Below are 21113 nucleotides of genomic sequence, written 5' to 3'. Positions count from 1 at the left end.
TAATGGTCATGAGGGTGTGGTAGTCAACAGTCAAGGGAAGGTGACAGTTTAACTTCCCTGTTTCACCCTCGGTATAATGCTCGATTGGTCATAGACAGGTCGGGTCCTAAGGGTTGAGCCCTGGACTAGGGTTTTAATTAGTTCCCGGCTGGATACTTACTGCTAAGGTTATCCAAGCTCAGTCTCTACATATGACCTTGGCACATATGTCAGACAATCCCCAACCGAATCCACCCCGGTCGAGTCATGTAGGTTGAGTCCTCAGTCATAGTCTCAATTGATTCCTGGCCGGTTCCGCACAACTCATTCTCTTCATCTCGATTAGGCGTAGTCCGTTGATAGCTCCTCGTCGGCTGTATATGGATCAGGGCATCAAGGCTTAGTCCTTGCATCGCATTTGGGTAATCATCTCAAGCTGCCTACAGATGAACTTGGGCAGGACGGATAACACTAAGCGACAACAGTGTCAGAGAATCGTAACCTCCTACCGGCGAATAACTGTCGTAAGTTAGGGAATATTCCAGTATTCTGCCATACACTAAGAGTGGAATCTTCCTCCTACCAATAGGAGAATGTCAGACATCCTCCCTCACCCGATACGTCTTGACACCCGACATTCTTTGACAGCATACAGGTTCACAAGGCAAGCAAAATCATATAAAAAGAGAGATCCTCTTCATTGGCTAGGTATGCACACATCCACACACATCTTCAGTAGTTCCTTTTTCTTCCTTCCTTCGTACACTACTTCGTAAGAAAAATGACTTGATTTGAGCGTCGGAGGGCTGGCGTTATGGACCCCTTCCCTGATTTTTGGTCCCTAACACTCCATGTGCTTGTTTGGGTGTGTGCAGGATCTAAGTACCACCGATTACGTTATCGCAAGCCTCTGGTATCACGTGGGGGTGCAAGTTTTCGACGCATGCATATAGGGTGTGTCAAAGTCCAATCAAATCGAGATTTATTATATTTCATATCGTAATTAAATATTGATAGTAAAAAATAATATTTTGAAATTTATTATATTCACTACTATAATTATTATTATTTTTATGATTATATGTCATATTGAATATTTCCATTATTAGTTAGACAATTTATATAAATAATTTTTTTTAGCTTTATTAATTAAATCATCCAGAAATAATTATTCCCTATTTTTCTTTATTTCTATCAACCTTTTGATACAACGATAGGATATCCTTCTTACCATGATATGATATCCCACTCTTTTATGTTATAAAAGGTGTCTATTCTTGTAGATGGAGATACGCGTATATACTCACACACATCCATTTCCATTAGCTTACTATTATTTTTCTCCATTTCTCTCTCATCGTAGACTAACTTGAGAGTCGTAGTGAATGAGCTGGGATATACTCAACCTCCATTCTAAGCCTTTCTGTTGCTCTTTTATTCCTCGCAAGCTATCCAAGCGATTCAATCCTCTCGATAATGCTCGACGACTCCCTTTACCGCTTCGTAGGCTTCTTTGGCAGCCCCACCTTCCTTGTGATTATGGTGATTTGGTCATAGCTCTTCGATGACTCACTCACGCTCTCAAACAGGATGAATCGATGGTGTTCCACGGGATATCTAGTGCAAAAAGGAATAGAAAGGCGGATTGCTGGGTGGCGGCCCCGACCACAGTTTTGATTCCCGCCCTCTAGATTCCGTGAGTCCCATTTTGCCCTTAAACTTTGCAAATTTATATTATTTTACCCCTAAGCTTAACAGCCTTATGATCAACAATGAAAAGAAGTTTGAGCTATCGTTAGCCCATCAGCGTAACTATAATTTACCTCTTTTTATTTTTTTTCCTTTTTAAAGTATTAATAAAAATATTTAAATATTGATTAAAATTATTTTAATTTGATATATTTAACAAAACCTAAAAGTAATTTTGGATAACATTGATATAATATAGAATAATTTTGATTAAAATTATTATAATGTAAAACAATTGAATAAAATTATTTAGAATAATTTCAATTAAATTTGTTCTGTGTTGGAGTAATTTTAGTTAAAACATTTCAAATAAGAAGTTTTTTAAAATAAAAAATATGATAAAATATTTATTTGATATTTTTTAACAAAAAATGAGGTGCATTTGTTTTTAATGACAATGAAAATAAAAAATTATTATTTTAATTTTTACAGAAAATATATATGACATTTTTTTTATTTTAAATATATAATCCAAATATTAAGGTAAAATGAAAATTTTCAAATAGAAGAGGTCAAAATAGTCTTTTCACCCGTTAATCGGATCGCGGTGGCGGATTTCTACAAACTACTGGAAGTAGCTTCGCGTCCACGCGGGCCGCCATTCCAGACGCTACCGTCTGTTCGACAAAATTCCTCAGCCAACCTCTCCCCGCCGCCTAGAAATAGTCTCAGTCGCTCTGCTCCTCTCTTCCGACCACTCCGCCACCATGCACCCTCCTCCTCTTCCGCCACTCTCCACCGGCACCGGATCCGGTGATCCCCAACGAGCTGCCGTCGAAGCGGAACAGGATTCCCCAACTTGGCGGCAGCTTAGCGACTTCAGCGCCACGGTCGGTGGAAAAGGATTCCCGTCGCCCGCCAGCTACGCCAATCTGAGGCCTAGGTCGGTGGGGGATATGGCGACCCTCGCGCCATCCGAGAAGAAGATCGTGGAAGGCGAGTTCGGCTACGTTCTCGAGGATGTACCGCATTTCACAGACTACCTTCCCGATTTGCCCGTGAGTCTTGCTTGATCCGTTGAATTTTGTGAGATCGTGTTCTTTGCCTTTGGTGCCTTTATGCTGCTTCGATTAGGTTTTAAGATTATTCATTTTTTGTTTAAAAATTGGAATTATTGTGAATATTTAACTTGTTGACATGACCTAGTCCTTGAAATGGTGCTGTTGGTGTGAACTCTTAAGGAGACTTGGTCTCCTCTTCTTCTCTTGGCTCATAGGCGTGGCGTTGGAGTCTGTTTCTGTTGGTAGTGTATGCTATGTAATTTTGTTAGTTTGAGGGCCATGAATTGATCTTAGCATATCGGTTATGCAAGATATGCTATCCTGTTACTTGAAATATTTACGATTCCCCAAAAATCTAAAAGACATCATGCTGTGGACTGTCAGGTCTGGTCTGGATTAGAGATGATTAGACGATGTCCAACTTAAATAATGGCCAAAATGACATTGACATAGGTTGAGTAATTATGAGAAAAGGAATCCTGATCCAATTTAGGACATGCCTATGCAGCCTAAATCAGTTAATTGTTTGATTGCTTATCAAGAGTGAAGATAAGTAGGTCACAATAAGTGAAAACTGGAAAGAAATGAATCAACATGGACAAACATTGCATGCCGTTCATGATTATGGTATGAATATTATCCTCTGATGATTGTCAAGTATTTTTTATTAGTACATGTATGCATCTGTGTTTTCTGTTTTTTTTTTGAAGCAAAATTATGTCTTGTCTTGCAGACATATTCAAATCCTCTCCAAGATAATCCAGCTTATTCCGTTGTAAAGTATGTGTTCTAGTATTATTCTTTATTGATTACAATTTTGTCAGCAATAACTAAGTAAAATATCCATTTTCCAGTCAGTATTTTGTTAACGCGGATGACACTGTTCCAGAGAAGGTAAGTACACTTTCTTCATAAATATTGGAAATGGGTATTTTTCTTTTAACATGAAATGGTGAGGTAAAACCTCTGCTATCATTTTCATCTTGCCCTTAAAAGGGAAGTTTTATTTAAATTTGTATTTGTTACATCTTTAGGTTGTGGCTCAGAAAAGCAGCCCAAGAGGCATCCATTTTCGACGAGCTGGTCCTCGTCAAAGGGTATGGTACTCTGTTGCATGCACTGCTGAACGGTTAAGTGTCACGGAAGATATTAATGAATGTATGCTTTGAACCTAATTCTAGGTATACTTTGAATCAGAAGATGTTTATGCATGCATCGTAACTTGTGGAGGCCTTTGTCCTGGGCTTAATACTGTGATCAGGGAATTAGTATGTGGATTATCCTACATGTATGGCGTCAAAAAAATTGTTGGCATACAGGTGAGGATTACTTGAACTAAACTGCCTTAAAATAGTCTATCCAGAACCCTAATTTGGAAATTTATGTCTATGATCCTTGTATTTATGGTCATGCCTATGTTCAAGATGGAATGGGTAAGCATGTGTAATGCCTTTTTTTTTGCCTAAGATCTACTTTGAGAATTTTCCACAAAGGGTGTAGTTTTCAATTACCTACCAATTATATTTAGGCTAATTCAGTGATGGAGAACCATTTCTAAGTTCTTCAAAAGAACCTATTTTAAATGTAAAAAATAAGCAGATAAAGGCTTTGAACATTTGTGTCCATGGGAAACTTCGGGATCATAATGTTAACTCCAATTTTATGGAGACTTATTGGAACTCTAGATTGCATAAGAACTATAAAAATTTGTATGGGGATCTATTTGAACTCTCAAGCATATGGGTAATCTAGAGGCATTCAAGAGTCTTACTTTTCTCTCAAACTACTATCTTTCCTTTTCCCCATATTCTCTATCAACAATTTTTTCCTTCCTGCACCCCACCCCCTCTGTGTCTAATCCTCTTTCTGTTCTTGTGTGGAAGTAAATTAGAGGGTGGTACTAAATAAATTGGACTGGGATCAGATACCATCTAGAACTCTTGTCTTATATAATGTAAATAACAAAAAAATGGCCTGGTCATGTTAATTTTATATGTTAGTCATTTTTATGTGGCATGGCTTCAGTCTCCACAAATATAATTTGAAGCTTTAATGTATCCCTGCAAGTGTAGCTGAAAGGTTGAATTAGTTTCTTTGGTACTTGTGCATGTGGTTTGTTCCCTACCTAAACATTATTTCGGTAGTACACTAATCGTTGTGTTATCTCTGTGTGAAGTGTAAACACAGAACATGTGGCACCTTTACATAACTTCACATGATCAAGATGTTCATCTCCAATGACCATTAGTTTTACTTGTTTTGACTATGATATTTCTATTTGGTATTGAAAAGATTTGATTTCTTTGTAATGGTCCTACTTGGATCTACCTTTGATACCCTATACCAAGCTCCAATATTTGCATGCAGATGTCCCTGTGAAAATAAGAGAGATCAGTTATGCATGTGTTTACATTTTTGAGTTCCAGATTTTTGGTATCAAACACATAATGGATGACTGCTTCGAGTAGCATATTGATATTGAATAAGAACTGGAAATTTCCTATCTAGATAACCAAACCTGGGTTATCCTACTTATGACTTCTTAATTACATGTTCACTTAGCATCCTTATCTACGGTTGAAATCTTGAGACTAGCAATCTAGAACCCGATAAAATTCAACCTATTTTCCATTCAAAAGGTGATATGACTCATGGATAATATTTTTCCAATTCAGTAAAAATGCACATGCATGCAGTTATGGATAAATTAGATGTTTGCTTCTTGTAACATTTTTGGTAATTGACATTGACATCCATGTTGTAAGAGGCAACACCTGATTTATCCATGTCAATATTCATGTGTGAACTTCATTGACTTGACAAAATGTTGTGGATAATATGTCATCTTTTTAACGGTAACAGGTTGTAGATTTTAACATTATTTTTTAATATTATGTTAGATTTGAAAAAAATAAATAAAAGGATATGCCAGATTTGAGAAAAAGTGAAAGATTATGCTAGATTTGTACTATTAAGAGTGGTAGGTGTAAGGAAGATCAAACCCAAGATTAGTCAATGTTAATAATTTAATTAAGTATTACTGGTAATATAACCTTATTCATAGAATTACTCAGAGAAGGGATAAATATTATGTGAATTGAACTAACAAATGCTTGAGAATTGGAAGCCAAATTATTTCTTTCCATGGATTGCTTGTTTTGTAAACTTTAATATGGGCTAGAAACTTGATGTGGTAGTATGATTTCTTATCTCATATCCTGAGTTCGCATAGTATTGTTAACTACAGGAAGTGTTGTCACATGTATACATGTGACAGCATGTATGTGATATTGGATATGTCCGATGCGATGTGTGCTTAACATGTTTCGCAAAACATGCAGCGGAAGGAAAAATACGATAATAAAATTATTTTATTACAATACACACCATACGCATGCAGGATACAATCACATAGACATTATTGTAAAATAAAAATTTAAGAATAACGATTATTCTAGACATATCTTACGGATGATGCGTAGGGAAAAGGACATCAACTTTAGCGACATTCACGAACCTCACCTCTATTCGTATCCATGTCGAGTTTTTCAAGACAACTCCGGTGAGCAACAAGATTTGCCTCCAATTGGTACTAGCCAAGTGTGGAGATGATGTAATCCAAGAGAAGGAAGAAGCAAAAGCTTGATGAAGAAGAATTTCTTCCTCTTGGCTTGAGGTGGGTGTCGATAGAGAGAGGAGAGGAGAGAGAGAGGGAGACTAGGTTTTTCCAAAAAAACCTAAACCAATGAATAATGAAAATCTCTTACAAATTTCTTCCTACTATATCAATATATAGGTTCTCTTGAAGTCCAACCCTATCCAAATTTCTTAACTAAAATTTGGCCCAATAACCTCTTAGTTTGGTTCACAAACAAACCAACTTGGTTTAAGCCAAACCAATTTGGTTCATTACTAAACCAATTAGGGTTTAACTCTTCCATAAGAGATGTGGCTCATCTGCGCTTCCATTCTGACAAAATATCTTCCATATTTGTCCTTTGTTTGGTCCAACCAAATATCTCATCTCTTGATCTGAAAATTGAATTCTCAAACTTGTTTATGTTTTTTAGATACTTGTAGTGTGTGTGGCCCAATAGATTCCCAATTTATCTTAGTCGTTCATAATTTAACTATTTAATTATGGATTGATCATGAATGATATCAAGTAGTACATCATGATTCCTAATTAACTAGAAAATCACAATTGATTCCAGAACTAGTTTTAAACCCTTTAGCAGCTACCGTGAGTTGTGCCTTTGTTCTTTTCATTCATCTTATACCCATTTGATTTATGACATGGCCTATGTGTCTGTCCCCACCAGACTGATTACGTCACATCTAGTCCAAGTAATATTTCCGCATCTTGTGGATTCAAATTACTCCTACAAGTGTCTAAGAGTCTCATACTCTTAACATGTGATGTTTTGTAAAGATTTTGAGTAATAATCCTGACAAGTAGTCATAGGGTATACGTCTCCTCGAAAGAAGCGATGAATCCTCTATGGGCTATTCAAATACCTTTGGACACTTCGACTTATTCCCAATCATCTCGGGTTCACATCTCTAAGAAGATGCTTTGCTTAAGATGTCAAAGTATAAGCCTCCATGCCAAAGTGACTTGAATACTTCAAGTCAAAGGAAACTTACACTCGAACAGTAAGTACTTCACATACATATTCATATATGTAGAGAACCATATGAAATCTACAACAGGTCATTCCAATGAACTAGTTACCATAACTACCATCTATGTTTAATTCTCGACATCTCAATGCCTCCCGCTAGTGAGTAACAACTAATTGGTTAAACTAAGGAGTATAACCGTGTTAGTCTTACAAAATTGATAATGTTCGAATACATCAATTTATTGACTAGAGAATGTTTCAATACTTTCATAATTTACACATGTAGAGATTTTCACTAGTTGTGATCCAATCACAAGTTCTTTCATACTATGAATCATATTGCAGACATTCAGTAAATGAGTTTAAGATCATTCAAACACATAAGTAAAGTGCACTCAAATAATGAATTTATATTTATCGAAATAAATAGTACAAACAATAAGGCGAATGCCTTAGGACACCTTTCAAGCATAACATACTCCCAATTGGACTAATGTCAATCGCCACGGTGTCCTAAACCGTAACCCAGGACGTGACTTTCAAGCTTGCTTTGTGGTAGAGCCTTTGTCAAAGGATCCACTAGGTTCTTTTCCGTGGGAATTTTCTCGAGTTGTATTTCTTTCCTACTGATGATCTACCTGATCAGATGATGGCGGCGAAGCACATATTTGGATTGCTGGTGAGACCTGGGTTCCTTTGCTTGTACAATGGCTCGTGTTGTCGCAGTAAGTGGGTAATGCTTCAACAATGGTCGGAATCGCTCCTAGTTTAGTGATGAACTTCTTATCCAAACCGCTAGGGATGTAAACGAGCTGAACCGAGCCGAACAGTATTAGGCTAGAGCTCGGCTTGTTTAAGTTATATTCGGGCTCGAGCTCGGCTCGAGCTCAAATCGAACTTTTATTACAAGGCTCGAGCTCGGCTCGTTTTGGAATTATCAAGCTCGCGAACAGTTCGAGCTCGGCTCGTTATTAGCTCGATTATCATAGTTAACGAAGCGAGCTCGGGCTCGTTTTCGGGCTCATTTTAGAGCTCGTTTTTTTGATTCGTTTTAGAACTCGTTTTTTTGGCTCATTTTAGAGCTCATTTTTTGGCTTGTGAGCTTACAAACGAACATGTTCGCGAGCTCACGAGCCGAATATCCTTAGGCTTGAGCACGGCTTGATAAAATTGTTGAGCTCGAAATCGAGCTCGAGCTCGGCTCGATAAGATAAACGAACGAACTCGAACGAGCTTTTTATCGAACTGAGCTCCGAATAACTCGCGAATCGTTTGGTTCATTTACATCCCTACAAACCGTTTCCTTTGTTGCTTCCGAAACTGCAATGTATTTCGCCTCACAGGTAGAATATGTTACGATGTCTTGTTCGGAACTTTTCCAGCTAATTGTGCATTCGTTCAACGTGAATATGTATCCAGAATGGGACTTGGAGTCATCCTTGTTTGTCTGTAAGCTGACATTCGTATACCCGCGTATAACCATATCACCATTTTCATTTACCAAGAACATATCCTTAGTTCTTGTTAAGTACTTAAGGATTGTCTTGACAGCTGCCCAATGATCTATTTCTGGATTTGATTGGTATCACTCAAAGCATATGATACACCAGGTCTTGTACATAACATACATGATAAATCCTATCGTCGATGCATAGTGTATCTTATTCATGCAATTCCTCTCATCTTCTCTGCATGGGCACATAGATTTTGAAAGGTGTATTCCATGCCTCATGGGTATAAAACCTTTCTTGGATTCAGACATACTAGACTATTTTAGCACTCGGTCTATATATAGATTGTGAAAGACCAAGCAACCTTTTTGATCTATCTCTAGACCAACCAAACATTCTGAGGATGTAAGTTGCTTCTCCTATATCTTTCATGGAGAATGTCTTAAACAATCAAACTTTAACTAACTGTAGAACTGACAAGTTGTTTTCTATGAGTAATATGTCATCAACGTATAATACTAGAACTACGACTACACTCCCACAAACCTTTTGGTATACATAAAGTTCGTAAGGATTTTGTGAGAAATCAAACTCTTTGATTACCTCATCAAAATGGATATTTCAACTCCGGGATATTTGCTTCAATCCATAAATAGATCGTTGAAGCTTGCATACTTTATTTTTATCAATAGATGTGAAACACTTGAATTGTATCATATATACGTACTCGAGCAAGTTTCTATTAAGGAAATTTATTTTCACATCTATTTGCCATATCTCATAATCATAATGAGCTGATATGATCAGGAGTATCTGAATGGATTTAAGCATAGCTACTGTGAGAAGATTTCATTATAATCAATTCCTTGCCTTTGGCGATAGCCCTTTGCCACCAATTTTGTTTTGTAGGTAATTACATTACTATCTCAGTTTTCTTTTTAAAAATCCACTTGCACCCAATAGGCGTAATGCCTTCAGGTGAATCCACCAAGTTCCAAACTTGGTTTTCATACATGGAATCCATTTCTGACTTCGTGATTGTAAGCATTGTCCCTTTCTGAACTTTTCAGAACTTCATAATTAGTAGGTTCCTCATCCTCAATAAGTAACACGTTATACGATTCGCTTATGAAAGATTCATATCTATCAGGAATATTGTGTGTCCTACGAGATCTACGAGGAAGTTGTGTTATCATAGGTTCAACCGATGGTTCATCACTATGAGTAATCGACTGTGGTTTTTGACTAGGCATCTCTTTAGTGTCTATTAAAATTTATTGAACTTCATCAAGTTCAGCCATACTCCCACTTGTTCCTTGTAAGGGAAACTCTTTCTCTAGTAATGTTGCATGCCTTGAAACAAATAATTTTTGTTCCAAGGGATTATAGAATTGGTACCCTTTGCTTTCTTAGGGTAACCAATAAATAGACACTTATCAGATTTAGCATCTAGCTTATAAATGAGGCTTCTTACTAGTCCATATTTCATATGGAGTAGTAGAGATTATCTTAGTCGGGACTCTATTTAACAAGTAAATAGCTGTCTCAAGTGCATAACTCCAAAAGGATTTGGAAAGACTTGCAATATTTATCATTGATATAGCCATGTCTAACAAAGTTCGGTTTCGCCTTTCAGATATATCATTATGTTGTGGCGTATAAGGTGGAGTCTATTGAGACAATATTTCATTGTCCCTTAGATAATCTTAAAACTCTTGGCTTAAATATTCACCACCTTGATCGGATCGAAATATCTTAATACTTTTACCAAATTGTTTCTCTACTTTAAAAGCTTCAGACTTGTGTTTCATAAGATACATATAACTAAATCGTAAATGATCATCGATAAAGGTAATGAAGTAGCTATATCCTCCTAATGCTTGAGTTGGCATTGACCCACATACATCGGTATGTAACTTTGTCATCTTGCCTTTTAAACATGAATCACATGTATCAAATGAATCTAATTCAAATGATTCTAGAATTGCTAAGTCTTTACAATTCGGACATTTGTTTCTTGTTTATATGGCCAAGGCTATAATGTCACGAGTAGGAGTTAATCAATCATCTTTTCGAGTACGTTTATTGCTCGTTTCGATATTGAATACAATGTTCTTTATTAGTGCATGAATGAAATAACAATTATTCAGTTCTAAGACAAGTCCACTAGGAAGCTTCAACAAATATGTTCCGATGACGATAGCTGCAACCTTTGCTCTATTGCCAACTCGCGGATTTATTTTTCCTTGACGAGTCTTCTGCTATTCCTTAGCCCTTGTATTCATTATATATATATGTGAGTCAGACCTGGTATTCAATATTCAAGTGTCGGAGGAAATAATATGACAATTAATAACGAAAATACCTGAAGCAGATGGGGCATCAGATGTCTTTTTATTCTTCACGGACTCGAGATAAATCTTACCATTTCTTTACTAGTGTCCCATCTTGCCACAATGATGGCATGGGCCTTTTGTTGCCGGTTCTACTGTCTTGGCTTGTTTCTTCTTTCCAGTGGCTTGATGCTTTGACTTCATCTTAGAACCTTTCTTTAAGGAGTCTACTAACATCAATGTCGCCTGTTCTTTCGTTACAGAAGGTTCTATGTTGATCAACTCTGGAATTGTCAATTCAATACGGTTCATCCGGTAGTTCATCACAGAATGTGAATAGCTAGCGAGTAAACTATACAAAATTAAGTCAATGCTTAATTCATGTCCAATGCAAATCCAAGTGATCCCATACGCTCAATGTAGCCATTCATTTTCAACACAAATTGTACCGCAAATGAATCCTCCTATATCTTGGAGCAAAAGAGTAGTTTGGTGACCTCGAACCGTTCGGATCTAGCTTGCTTATCAAATAGCTCAAGTAGATGAAAAACAATTGTATAAGCATTCATACACTCATGTTGTTTTTGTAGTAAGACATCGTGGCCAGCATGATGCAACTCGCAAGCTCAGAATCGGCTATTTGCTTTTCAAAGGCTAAAGTCTGGTTTGGTGTTGTATCATCTGCTATATTTGTGGGAAATATCTTTTAAAGGATATATACTAGTTTCTCGGTCTTGAGAACAATTCTTATGTTTCGAAACCAGTCCAAGAAGTTCGGTCCAGTCAGTTTATTCGAGTCCATTAATGAATGCATATTCAAAGACGTCATTATTAAATGATAAACCTAGAAATATAAAAATGAGAATACATGAGAGAGATAATTTTTCTATGTAAATAATTTACATATAATAAAATTTCTGTTTATTTTTCGAATTCAAGAGCTCTTACTTTATGACCTAAAAGTCACGGGTTCGAATGTTAGAAACAACCTCTTGCAAAAAGCAGGGTAAAACTGCGTACAATGGATCCTTCCCCGGGACCCCACATGGTGGGAGCTTCGTGCATTGGGCTATTCCTTTTTTTAAGAACCCTTATAAAAACAGGAGATGATAAATTTTTCTCCAAATGGGTTGATATCCCCTTCAAATAAGAACAACCTTGGCTCGACACAATAAGTCATTCTTAGCTGCAATGGTAGGTATCAAATTTACCGATTATATATTGTGTATATGCAACAATCATATTATGCTATCAACCAATTGATCTTTGCATAAACATACTCATTAACAAGTATACAACATATGCATATAATTCAACTTGACCTCTATCCACATTGACCTTGACTTTGGCACAACAAATCAATGCTTCAAGTTAAAATCAATTTGTTAATCATGAGATCTTAATGGTTCGAACCACGGCTCAAAATTTCATTCCGAGCTGGCGGAATGGGCGAAACTTACTGTTCCGTCTGCGCACCGAAATTGGCACCAGGCCAACGACAATTTTGTCGCGTCATTCCGTGCGCTAGGAAGAATCGCGCACGTGCGCGACAACGTGGGTAGCATCGCCAGACACTTCTGGCGTCACCAGAAGCGTCGCGGGACTCCTGTAGCGTCGCAGGTGTCCCGACGCGACGTTTCTGGCGACGCCGGAAGCGTCACCGGACGCCTCCGGTGTCGCCAAACGCCTCGGACGCCTCCAGTGCAGTCGGAGGCATCCGTGGGTTGCATGCGCGTCACAGTGGCGGACACGTTGCGGTTGCGATCGCGAGTGTCGCGGGGCATGGCGTTACTGTGCAAAATTAACCCCAATTAAATTAAGCAATTCCCACTTAATTATGATATTTTAAAGAGACTTTCATAAACCCTAATTAAATTATCCTAATAAAATATAAAATATATATTTAAATTTTTTTAAAAATTAATAAATTTTATTAAATAATATTCTGAAATTATTTTTACTATTTTAAATTTTATTTAAAAATTCTAAAATTTAAAAAAAAATTATATAAATTTATAAAAATTATAATAAATCAAATTTATATATTTTTAATTATTTTGTATTTTTTATTATTTTAATATTTAATTGATGTTCTAATTTTTTTCTATTTAAAATATATATTATTTACATTATTAAATAAATAAATAAATAAATAAATAGTTAATTTATATGATTATTATATATAAAATAGTATTTTGTATTAATTTATATAATTATAATTATTTAATCTGGACATTGGAAAATTATAAAGGTTATTTAAGCAAAATATTATAAGAACCCTTCAATTTGATTCACGTCACTCCTTTTAATATTAGTAATGTAATATATTATGATGTATCAATTTTAATTTGAATTATTGATAGATCATTTTTTTTTTAAGAACAATATTAAGTTGTTTAATCATGAAGAGCTTCTATAAAATCAATATATAACTTATTTTTAAATTATACACGATAAATATATTTATCTAATAATTACTATATATAAATAAAAAATACTGAAATCGTATCGACACGATACGATACGATATCGAAACCGTATTGTTCCGGTGTGGGACCGAAACCTCGGCACATGTCGAGATTTTAAACTTTAGTTCGAACATGTTTAATTTCAAGTTGAGCTTGGCTTTCGCACAACTCAAACAAGTGATTAGACTCTAGGTTTTAATATTTTGTAAGAGATTTAGATCTCATTGTCATCGTGCACATAATCTATCGATATGACATCACACGCATGACAAATATGATGGCATCACACACACACATACACATGACATAATTACATCTAATCATGGCATAGAATTAAATTTAATTAATGTATCTATATAACAAATGATATATGGCATGACCTAACATAAATTATGTCATAGTTGTCATAATATTATTCGTAAATAAAATATGATTAAGAATCTAATTTTAATAAATCAAGATTCTTATAATTAAATTAGAAAATAAATTTTTAAATTTTAATTACATATATATTTAGAAAATTATTCTCAATCAAGAAGATCTAATAAATTAGAAAACAATTTTCTAATTTTAAATTACCAAATAAATTAAGAAATTTATTATTAGAATTTCTTAATTAATTCATAATCTTTTATATTTGGATCTTTTCTAAATTATTTTAGAAACTTTCCAAAATTAGAATTTCCTAACAAATTAGGAAACTTTCCAAAAATAAAATTTTTTAATTAATTCAAAATCTTTTCAAATTAAAATTTTCTAAATTATTACTGAATATTTTCAAATTGAAAATTTTCCAATTATTTCAGAATTTCTTAATAAATTAGAAAAATTTTCAAAAAAATAAAAAATCATAATAAAAAAGGAAATTTTTCATAAATTAATTTATAGAATATTTTCAAAATGAAAATTTCTAAATTATTTCAAAAATTTTCAAAATTGAAATTTCCTAACAAATTAAGAAACTTTCCAAAATGGAAATTCATAATAAAAATAGGAAAAATTTCAGCAATTAATTTACAGAATATTTCTAAAATGATATTTCCTAAATTATTTCAAAATTTTATAAAATTGAATTTTCCTAACAAATTAGGAAACTTTTCAAAAATAAGAATTCTTAAAAATTCAGAATCATTAAACTTGAAAATTTCTAAATTATTTCTAGAATAGTTTCAAAACGAAGTTTTCTAAATTATTTCATAATCTTTCTAAAATTTGAATTTCCTAACAAATTAGGAAACTTTCTAAATATATAATTTAAAAAAAGAAATAGAAAAAATTTCAGAAGTCAATCTATGACAGTATGATTCGTAAAACAATTTTACGATCACGTCGAAGCACGATCAGACTCTGATATCACTGTTGAGTATGTCTGATGTGATGTGTGTTTAACGCGTTTTGCAAAACATGCAACGAAAGCAAAAATAAGATAATAAAACTGTTTTATTACAACACATATCACATGCATGTAGGATATAATCATGCAGCCAAATCATAAAATAAAAATTTAAGAATAACAATTATTCTAAGCGTACCTTACGGGTGATGCGTAGGGAAAAGGGCATCAACTTTAGGGAGGTTTACGAACCTCGCTTCTATTCATATCCACGTCGAGTTCTTCAAGACAACTCCAGTGAATAACAAGGTTTGTCTCCGATTGATACTAGCCAAGTGTAGAGGCAAGTGATCCAAGAGAAGGAAAAAGAAGCACAAGCTTAAGGAAGAAGAATTTCTTCCTCTTGGCTTGAGATGGGCGGCGGCAAAGAGAGGAGAGGAGAGAGAGAGGGAGGCTAGGTTTTTCATAAAAATCTAAACCAATGAATAATCAAAATCTCATACAAATTTCTCCCTATTATATCAATATATAGGTTCTCTTAATGGGTTGGATTAAAAAGTCGAAACTCGGTCCAAATTTCTTAACCAAAATTTGGCCCAATAACCTCTTAGTTTGGTTCACAAACAAACCAACTTGGTTTAAATCAAACCAATTTGGTTCATTACTAAACCAAATATGGTCTAACTCTTCCATAAGAGATGTGGCCCATCCGCGCTTCCATTCTGACAAAATATCTTCCATATTTGTTCTTTGTTTGGTCCAACCAAGCATCTCATCTCTTGATCTGAAAATCGAATTCTCAAACTTGCTTTATGTCTTTTAGTTACTTGTAGTGCATGCGACCCAATAGATTCTCGGTTTATCTTAGTCGTCCATAATTAACTATTTAATTATGGATTGATCATGAATGAGATCAAGTAGTACATCATGATTCCTAATTAACTAGAAAATCACAATTGATTCCAGAACTAGTTTTAAACCCTTTAGCAACTACAGTGAGTCGTGCCTTATTCCTTTCACTTATCTTATACCCATTTGGTTTAGGACATAGTCTATGTGTCTTTCCCATTAGACTGACTACGTCACACCTAGCCCAAGTAATATTTTCTCGTATGTGAATTCAAATTACTCCTACAAGTGTCTAAGAGTCTCATACTCTTAATATGTGATGTTTGCAAAGATTTTGAGGAATAATCCTGACAAGTGGTCATAGAGTATACGTCTCCTCGCAAGGAGTGGTGAATCCTCTGTGGGCTCTCCAAACACGTTCGGACACTTCGACTTATTCCCAATCATCTTGGGTTCACACCTTCAAGAAGATGCTTTGCTTAAGATGTCAAAGTATAAGCCTTCGTGACCAAGGTGACTTGAATACCTCAAGTTGAGGAAACTTGCACTCGAGCTGCAGTAAGTACTATTCATATATGTAGAGAACTATATAAAGTCTTATAGCATGTCGCTCTAATGAACTAGTTATCATAATTAGTATCCATTTAACTCTCGACATCTTAATATCTCCGGCTAATGAGTAACAGTTGTTTGGTTAGACCAAGGAGTATAACCCGTGCTAGTCTCATTCAATACTTTCATAATTTACACATGTAGGGATTCTCACTAGTTGTGATCGAATCACAAGTTCTCTCATACTATGAATTATATTGCAGGCATTGAGTAAATGAGTTTAAGACCATTCAAACATATAAGTAAAGTGCACTCAAATGGTGAATCTATATTTATCAAAATAAATAGTGCAAACCGTGATTGTCTTAAGACACCTCTCAAACATAACATGTGCTCCATTTTCAAACAAGTTATACCTAGAAGTATCTTTTTCATCTCATCCATTCTGTCTTCTTGTCAAATTATTTTTGTCACATACCTATGAGTAGTTCACATATACAGGGTGGTTATAGGGGATTCTATGCTCGCAACACTATGCCTTTGACACCAAAGATTGTCAATGATATTCACAAGCGTGGTGGTACAGTCCTTGGAACATCAAGAGGTGGGCATGATGCTATGAAAATAGTTGACAACATTCAAGATCGTGGTATTAATCAGGTAAACATACATGTTTTTTTTTAATAAAAATATTATATTTTTTTTTTGGAAGGATTCACGGATTATTGTCATTTCTTCAGGTTTATATTATAGGTGGAGATGGAACACAAAAGGGAGCTTCCCTGATTTTTGAGGTAATAAAAATAAAACATAAAATACTCTACCATGCCTTCTAATTGAAGCATTTCTGAAGTAAGAGACCCTCATTTGCATCCTCATAATTTGTCATGTGTGTTATTGTAATTTGTCTCAGTAGCATAGCTCATGGGTCATTTGGTCCTTGATGACAAGATTTCTGCAACTTTCCCTCTTTTCGTTTTTTGTCGACAAATGCTTGTCCTGTGTCTCTTATGAATTCCTTTTCTTGCTAAGCCCTTGAATTTATGAGATAATCCAAGCAAGTATAACCTTCCCGTTCTGCCTTTTAGGAAATACGAAAACGTAACCTTCAAGTTGCTGTTGCTGGGATTCCAAAGACAATAGATAATGATATTATGGTACTTCATTAGTTTTATTATTTCTATTTGTTTAAATTGCATAAGAGCATTACTCAACGGTTACTCTTTTTTTCCTCAGGTCATAGACAAATCTTTTGGTTTCGATACTGCTGTCGAAGAGGCCCAGCGTGCCATCAATGCTGCACATGTAGAAGCTGAAAGTGTTGAGAATGGCATAGGAGTTGTCAAACTTATGGGTCGCCACAGTGGTACGATTCATTCTCTACTTTTGTTTGTATGTCCTAATTAAAGCGGTAATGCCATCTACTTGCAACCAATGTTAAAAATAAATTCTCAAAAAGTAGAAAATGAAAACAGAAAATTACAGTAACGAATTGCAATTTATATTCTTGTCTCTACTATTCGTGCCAAGGAATTGGGAGACTTTTTTTTAAAAAACGTCAAGAAGCTCCTTTCTCCAGTATCAAGAGACTTTCTTAGATGGATCTAGCAACTTCTTGATACTGTCATATGTTGTATTTAATGAGATTCCATGATGCAGGATTCATTGCGATGTATGCTACTCTTGCCAGTAGGGATGTGGTATGCCTCTAATATGTTATCGGTTATCCTGTTTTATAGATATACAATCTCAATAAATGATTACTTCGTATTCATTTGCCTCTTTGCCAATGTCTTCAAATGCCCTTCCCCCTCTGTGTTTTCTCAGGATTGCTGCTTAATCCCAGAATCACCATTTTATTTGGAAGGGAAAGGTGGTCTTTTTGAATATATAGAAAAAAGGTTGAAAGACAATGGGCACATGGTTATTGTTGTTGCCGAGGGTGCTGGACAAGAACTTGTCGCCGAAAGCATTCAACCCACAGGTCACGAAGATGCTTCTGGAAACAAATTGCTTCTTGATATAGGATTATGGTTATCTCAAAAGATTAAGGTAAAAGTTCACAACAAAATCACCACGAATATTCTTGATTTACATTATGCTTTGCCACATGACTTAAAAACTCTCTCGCTTGCTTTAAAAAAGGTTATGGCGCTTTGCATGACATAAGATGAAGCATCCATATAACCTTGAATAATAAATGCTATATATTGACTGGTGTTTTTCGTCGGTGTCGTGTAGGGTTATTTCACAAGCAACCAAAAGATGGCGATTAATCTCAAGTACATAGGTAAAGTGACTGCTTAACCTTTTGTCCTTGTAGAAAATTGAATCTAACATGCAGCTAGATAACCAGATCCGACCTACATGATCCGAGCTATTCCCAGTATTGCCTCTGACAATGTCTACTGCACTCTTTTGGCACAAAGTGCTGTTCATGGGGCAATGGCAGGATACACTGGTTTTACAACTGGCCTAGTTAATGGCAGGCACACGTACATACCATTCCATGTAAGAATTTTATTTTATTTTTCGTTATACATTCACAACATAAAAGTAGTTCACTATTTAAGCGACATAAGCCTATAGTCGAAAGAATTGCTTCACAATCACAAATCATGGAGCAACGAAAACTGTTTCCGGCTGTTGTAGTTCTCTAACATGCTGATCTTTCTTTCTTTTACAAATACAACTCCAGAGGGTTACCCAAAAGCGAAACAAGGTGGTCATCACTGACAGAATGTGGGCAAGGCTTCTATCCTCCACCAATCAACCAAGCTTTCTGAGCGCTGAGTACATCGAAGGAATAAAAACTCCAAGAGAGCCACCGAAAAAGGTTTATGTCGAGAACGAACTTGCATCGAAGTAACAGGTCAGAACTCGAAAACAAAATGATATCAAATAATATATGGACTTTTGTATATGGAAATAAATTTTGTACCATGCATTACCATCATATGGTGCTTCATGGAGCCACGTTAGATCATCCTATTTTTATTTTTTTTAATGGAGCTACGTTTTGTAAATTTGCTGTCTTCTAGTTCAGAAGTATGCAATTGGAATGCTATCTAGTGTGAGGTAGTAATAGTGATGTTGTCTTGAATAAAAGGTAATTCGGTGTAATAAGTTGATGTCAATATGAGATTTTTAGGAAGGATTATTATATATAGTCCTACTGTGTATTATAATTTTGTCGTTGTTGTTTTAAGACTTCTCTTAAAATATTATCTGGAATATGAGAAAATATTCTCTTCTTTTGGGTGATGATTCGTTGACTTAGTAGCAGTTCGGGGAGAATTTTTTTTTTTATAGTCTTTATTTTCTTACAAAAAAATATAATTACGTTCTTTCTAGGCGTCATTTATAGTTTATTTGTAAAATTATATAAAGGAAGATAATTAAAAAGTTAACTTATAATAGATATCAAATCATTACGAGTGTGAGGAATTTTTTTTTCAAATGTCTATGTCTATGCTCCAAATATGTAAGTAAAGCTGCTATCTTCTAGCTAATTCGGCAGTATTAGTGGGTGGACTATAAATTTATTTATTTATTTTATTATACTTCTGACATAGCATGATTTAGGTGACGTATTTTAATAATGGTGCTAAAATAGTCCTTATCTCGATTTTAGTAACAGGAGATGTTTAATTGATAGGTTTAGGAATAATAATAAAAGATAATGTTTGAATTGTGGGTTTCAGAATGATAATTTAAAAATATTTTAAATTTATTGAAATCAATTAAATTCATATAATTAGATGAGTTTTATTTTTATTCTTTTATTCGATTTTATTATCAAATCTATATTTATAATCATTTCCATCATTTAAATAAAAGATACCTAAATATTTTGAAGTGAACCAAATCAAGTGTTGACCTACAGCACGACTTGTTCATTAATAAAACAAACCGGTTCATATGGAAGATCCAAGTAACAAAATTTCACAGTTCAGACCAACTGCACATACTAAAAATTAACTCTCCACGAGGCTTAGAATTTCAAAAAGAATCCGTCACTTTTCACCATATTATAAACGCCAAATTAATGCAATTATATTTGATAACGAAGGGTGAGTAAAATATTCATTCGGTTAATTCAGACTTTTTTTTAAATGATTATTTTAGTTTATTGGATTTGATCTTAATTTTAAAATTTAAAAATTAATTAAATCGACTAAATAATTGATTGTTATATTGTGAGGATGGTGAGTGGTCCATTGATATACTTAATTTATAGACAACCATCGAATGAGTATGAGTAGAAATTTTTTTACCACCAAATGAATAGGGGTAGAATGTTTTTTTTATTGGTCCGTGAGAAATTAATTTTTTATATTTTTTAAAATCATGATTTGACTCGTGATTGATGATTGGTAAATATACCTGTTCATATCAATTGATTAATGTATAGTAATGATAAGAAAATTTTAATTAATTTGATAATCTACTAAATTAATAAATTTTATATCCGATTTGTAAAAAATAAAATATTTTATTTTATTTTATTTTGTTTCGATCTATATTAATTTAATTTTGTATCGATTGCTAAACTATAGTAACAATAAGAAAAAAATCGCAGAAAAGTAACTCAGTCCTAATAATGTGCTAATAATTATGGGCAGAAGATTAAAAGGGTCTCACTATCTCATTAATTATTGAAGGGTCCGGAGAATTTCAGGAATATAATTAAATCTCCCTATTTATTTGAATGTTTTAAAATTAATTATGATTTTAAATTAATTTTTATTTAAAAATTACATATGAAATTGA

General features: G+C 34.5%; 1 protein-coding gene across 1 annotated transcript; it reads left to right on the top strand.

The window, feature by feature from the left end:
- Positions 1-2292: 2292 nt before the first annotated feature.
- LOC122019661 (ATP-dependent 6-phosphofructokinase 6-like) lies at positions 2293-19528 on the top strand. Its single transcript, XM_042577117.1, has 14 exons — positions 2293-2726; positions 3463-3509; positions 3584-3623; positions 3764-3826; positions 3911-4048; positions 16842-17000; positions 17081-17134; positions 17429-17497; positions 17577-17706; positions 18000-18040; positions 18168-18392; positions 18582-18630; positions 18697-18851; positions 19039-19528. Exons 1-14 carry the CDS (start codon positions 2436-2438, stop codon positions 19207-19209), a joined length of 1632 nt encoding a protein of 543 aa, XP_042433051.1. The 5' UTR covers positions 2293-2435; the 3' UTR covers positions 19210-19528.
- The last annotated feature ends 1585 nt before the right edge of the window (positions 19529-21113 follow it).

The sequence above is a fragment of the Zingiber officinale genome, chromosome 9A (assembly GCF_018446385.1).
Source record: "Zingiber officinale cultivar Zhangliang chromosome 9A, Zo_v1.1, whole genome shotgun sequence".
Classification (NCBI taxonomy): Eukaryota; Viridiplantae; Streptophyta; class Magnoliopsida; order Zingiberales; family Zingiberaceae; genus Zingiber; species Zingiber officinale.
The sequence above is the reverse complement of the archived record's forward strand: the minus strand, read 5'-3'. Positions and strand labels throughout refer to the sequence as shown.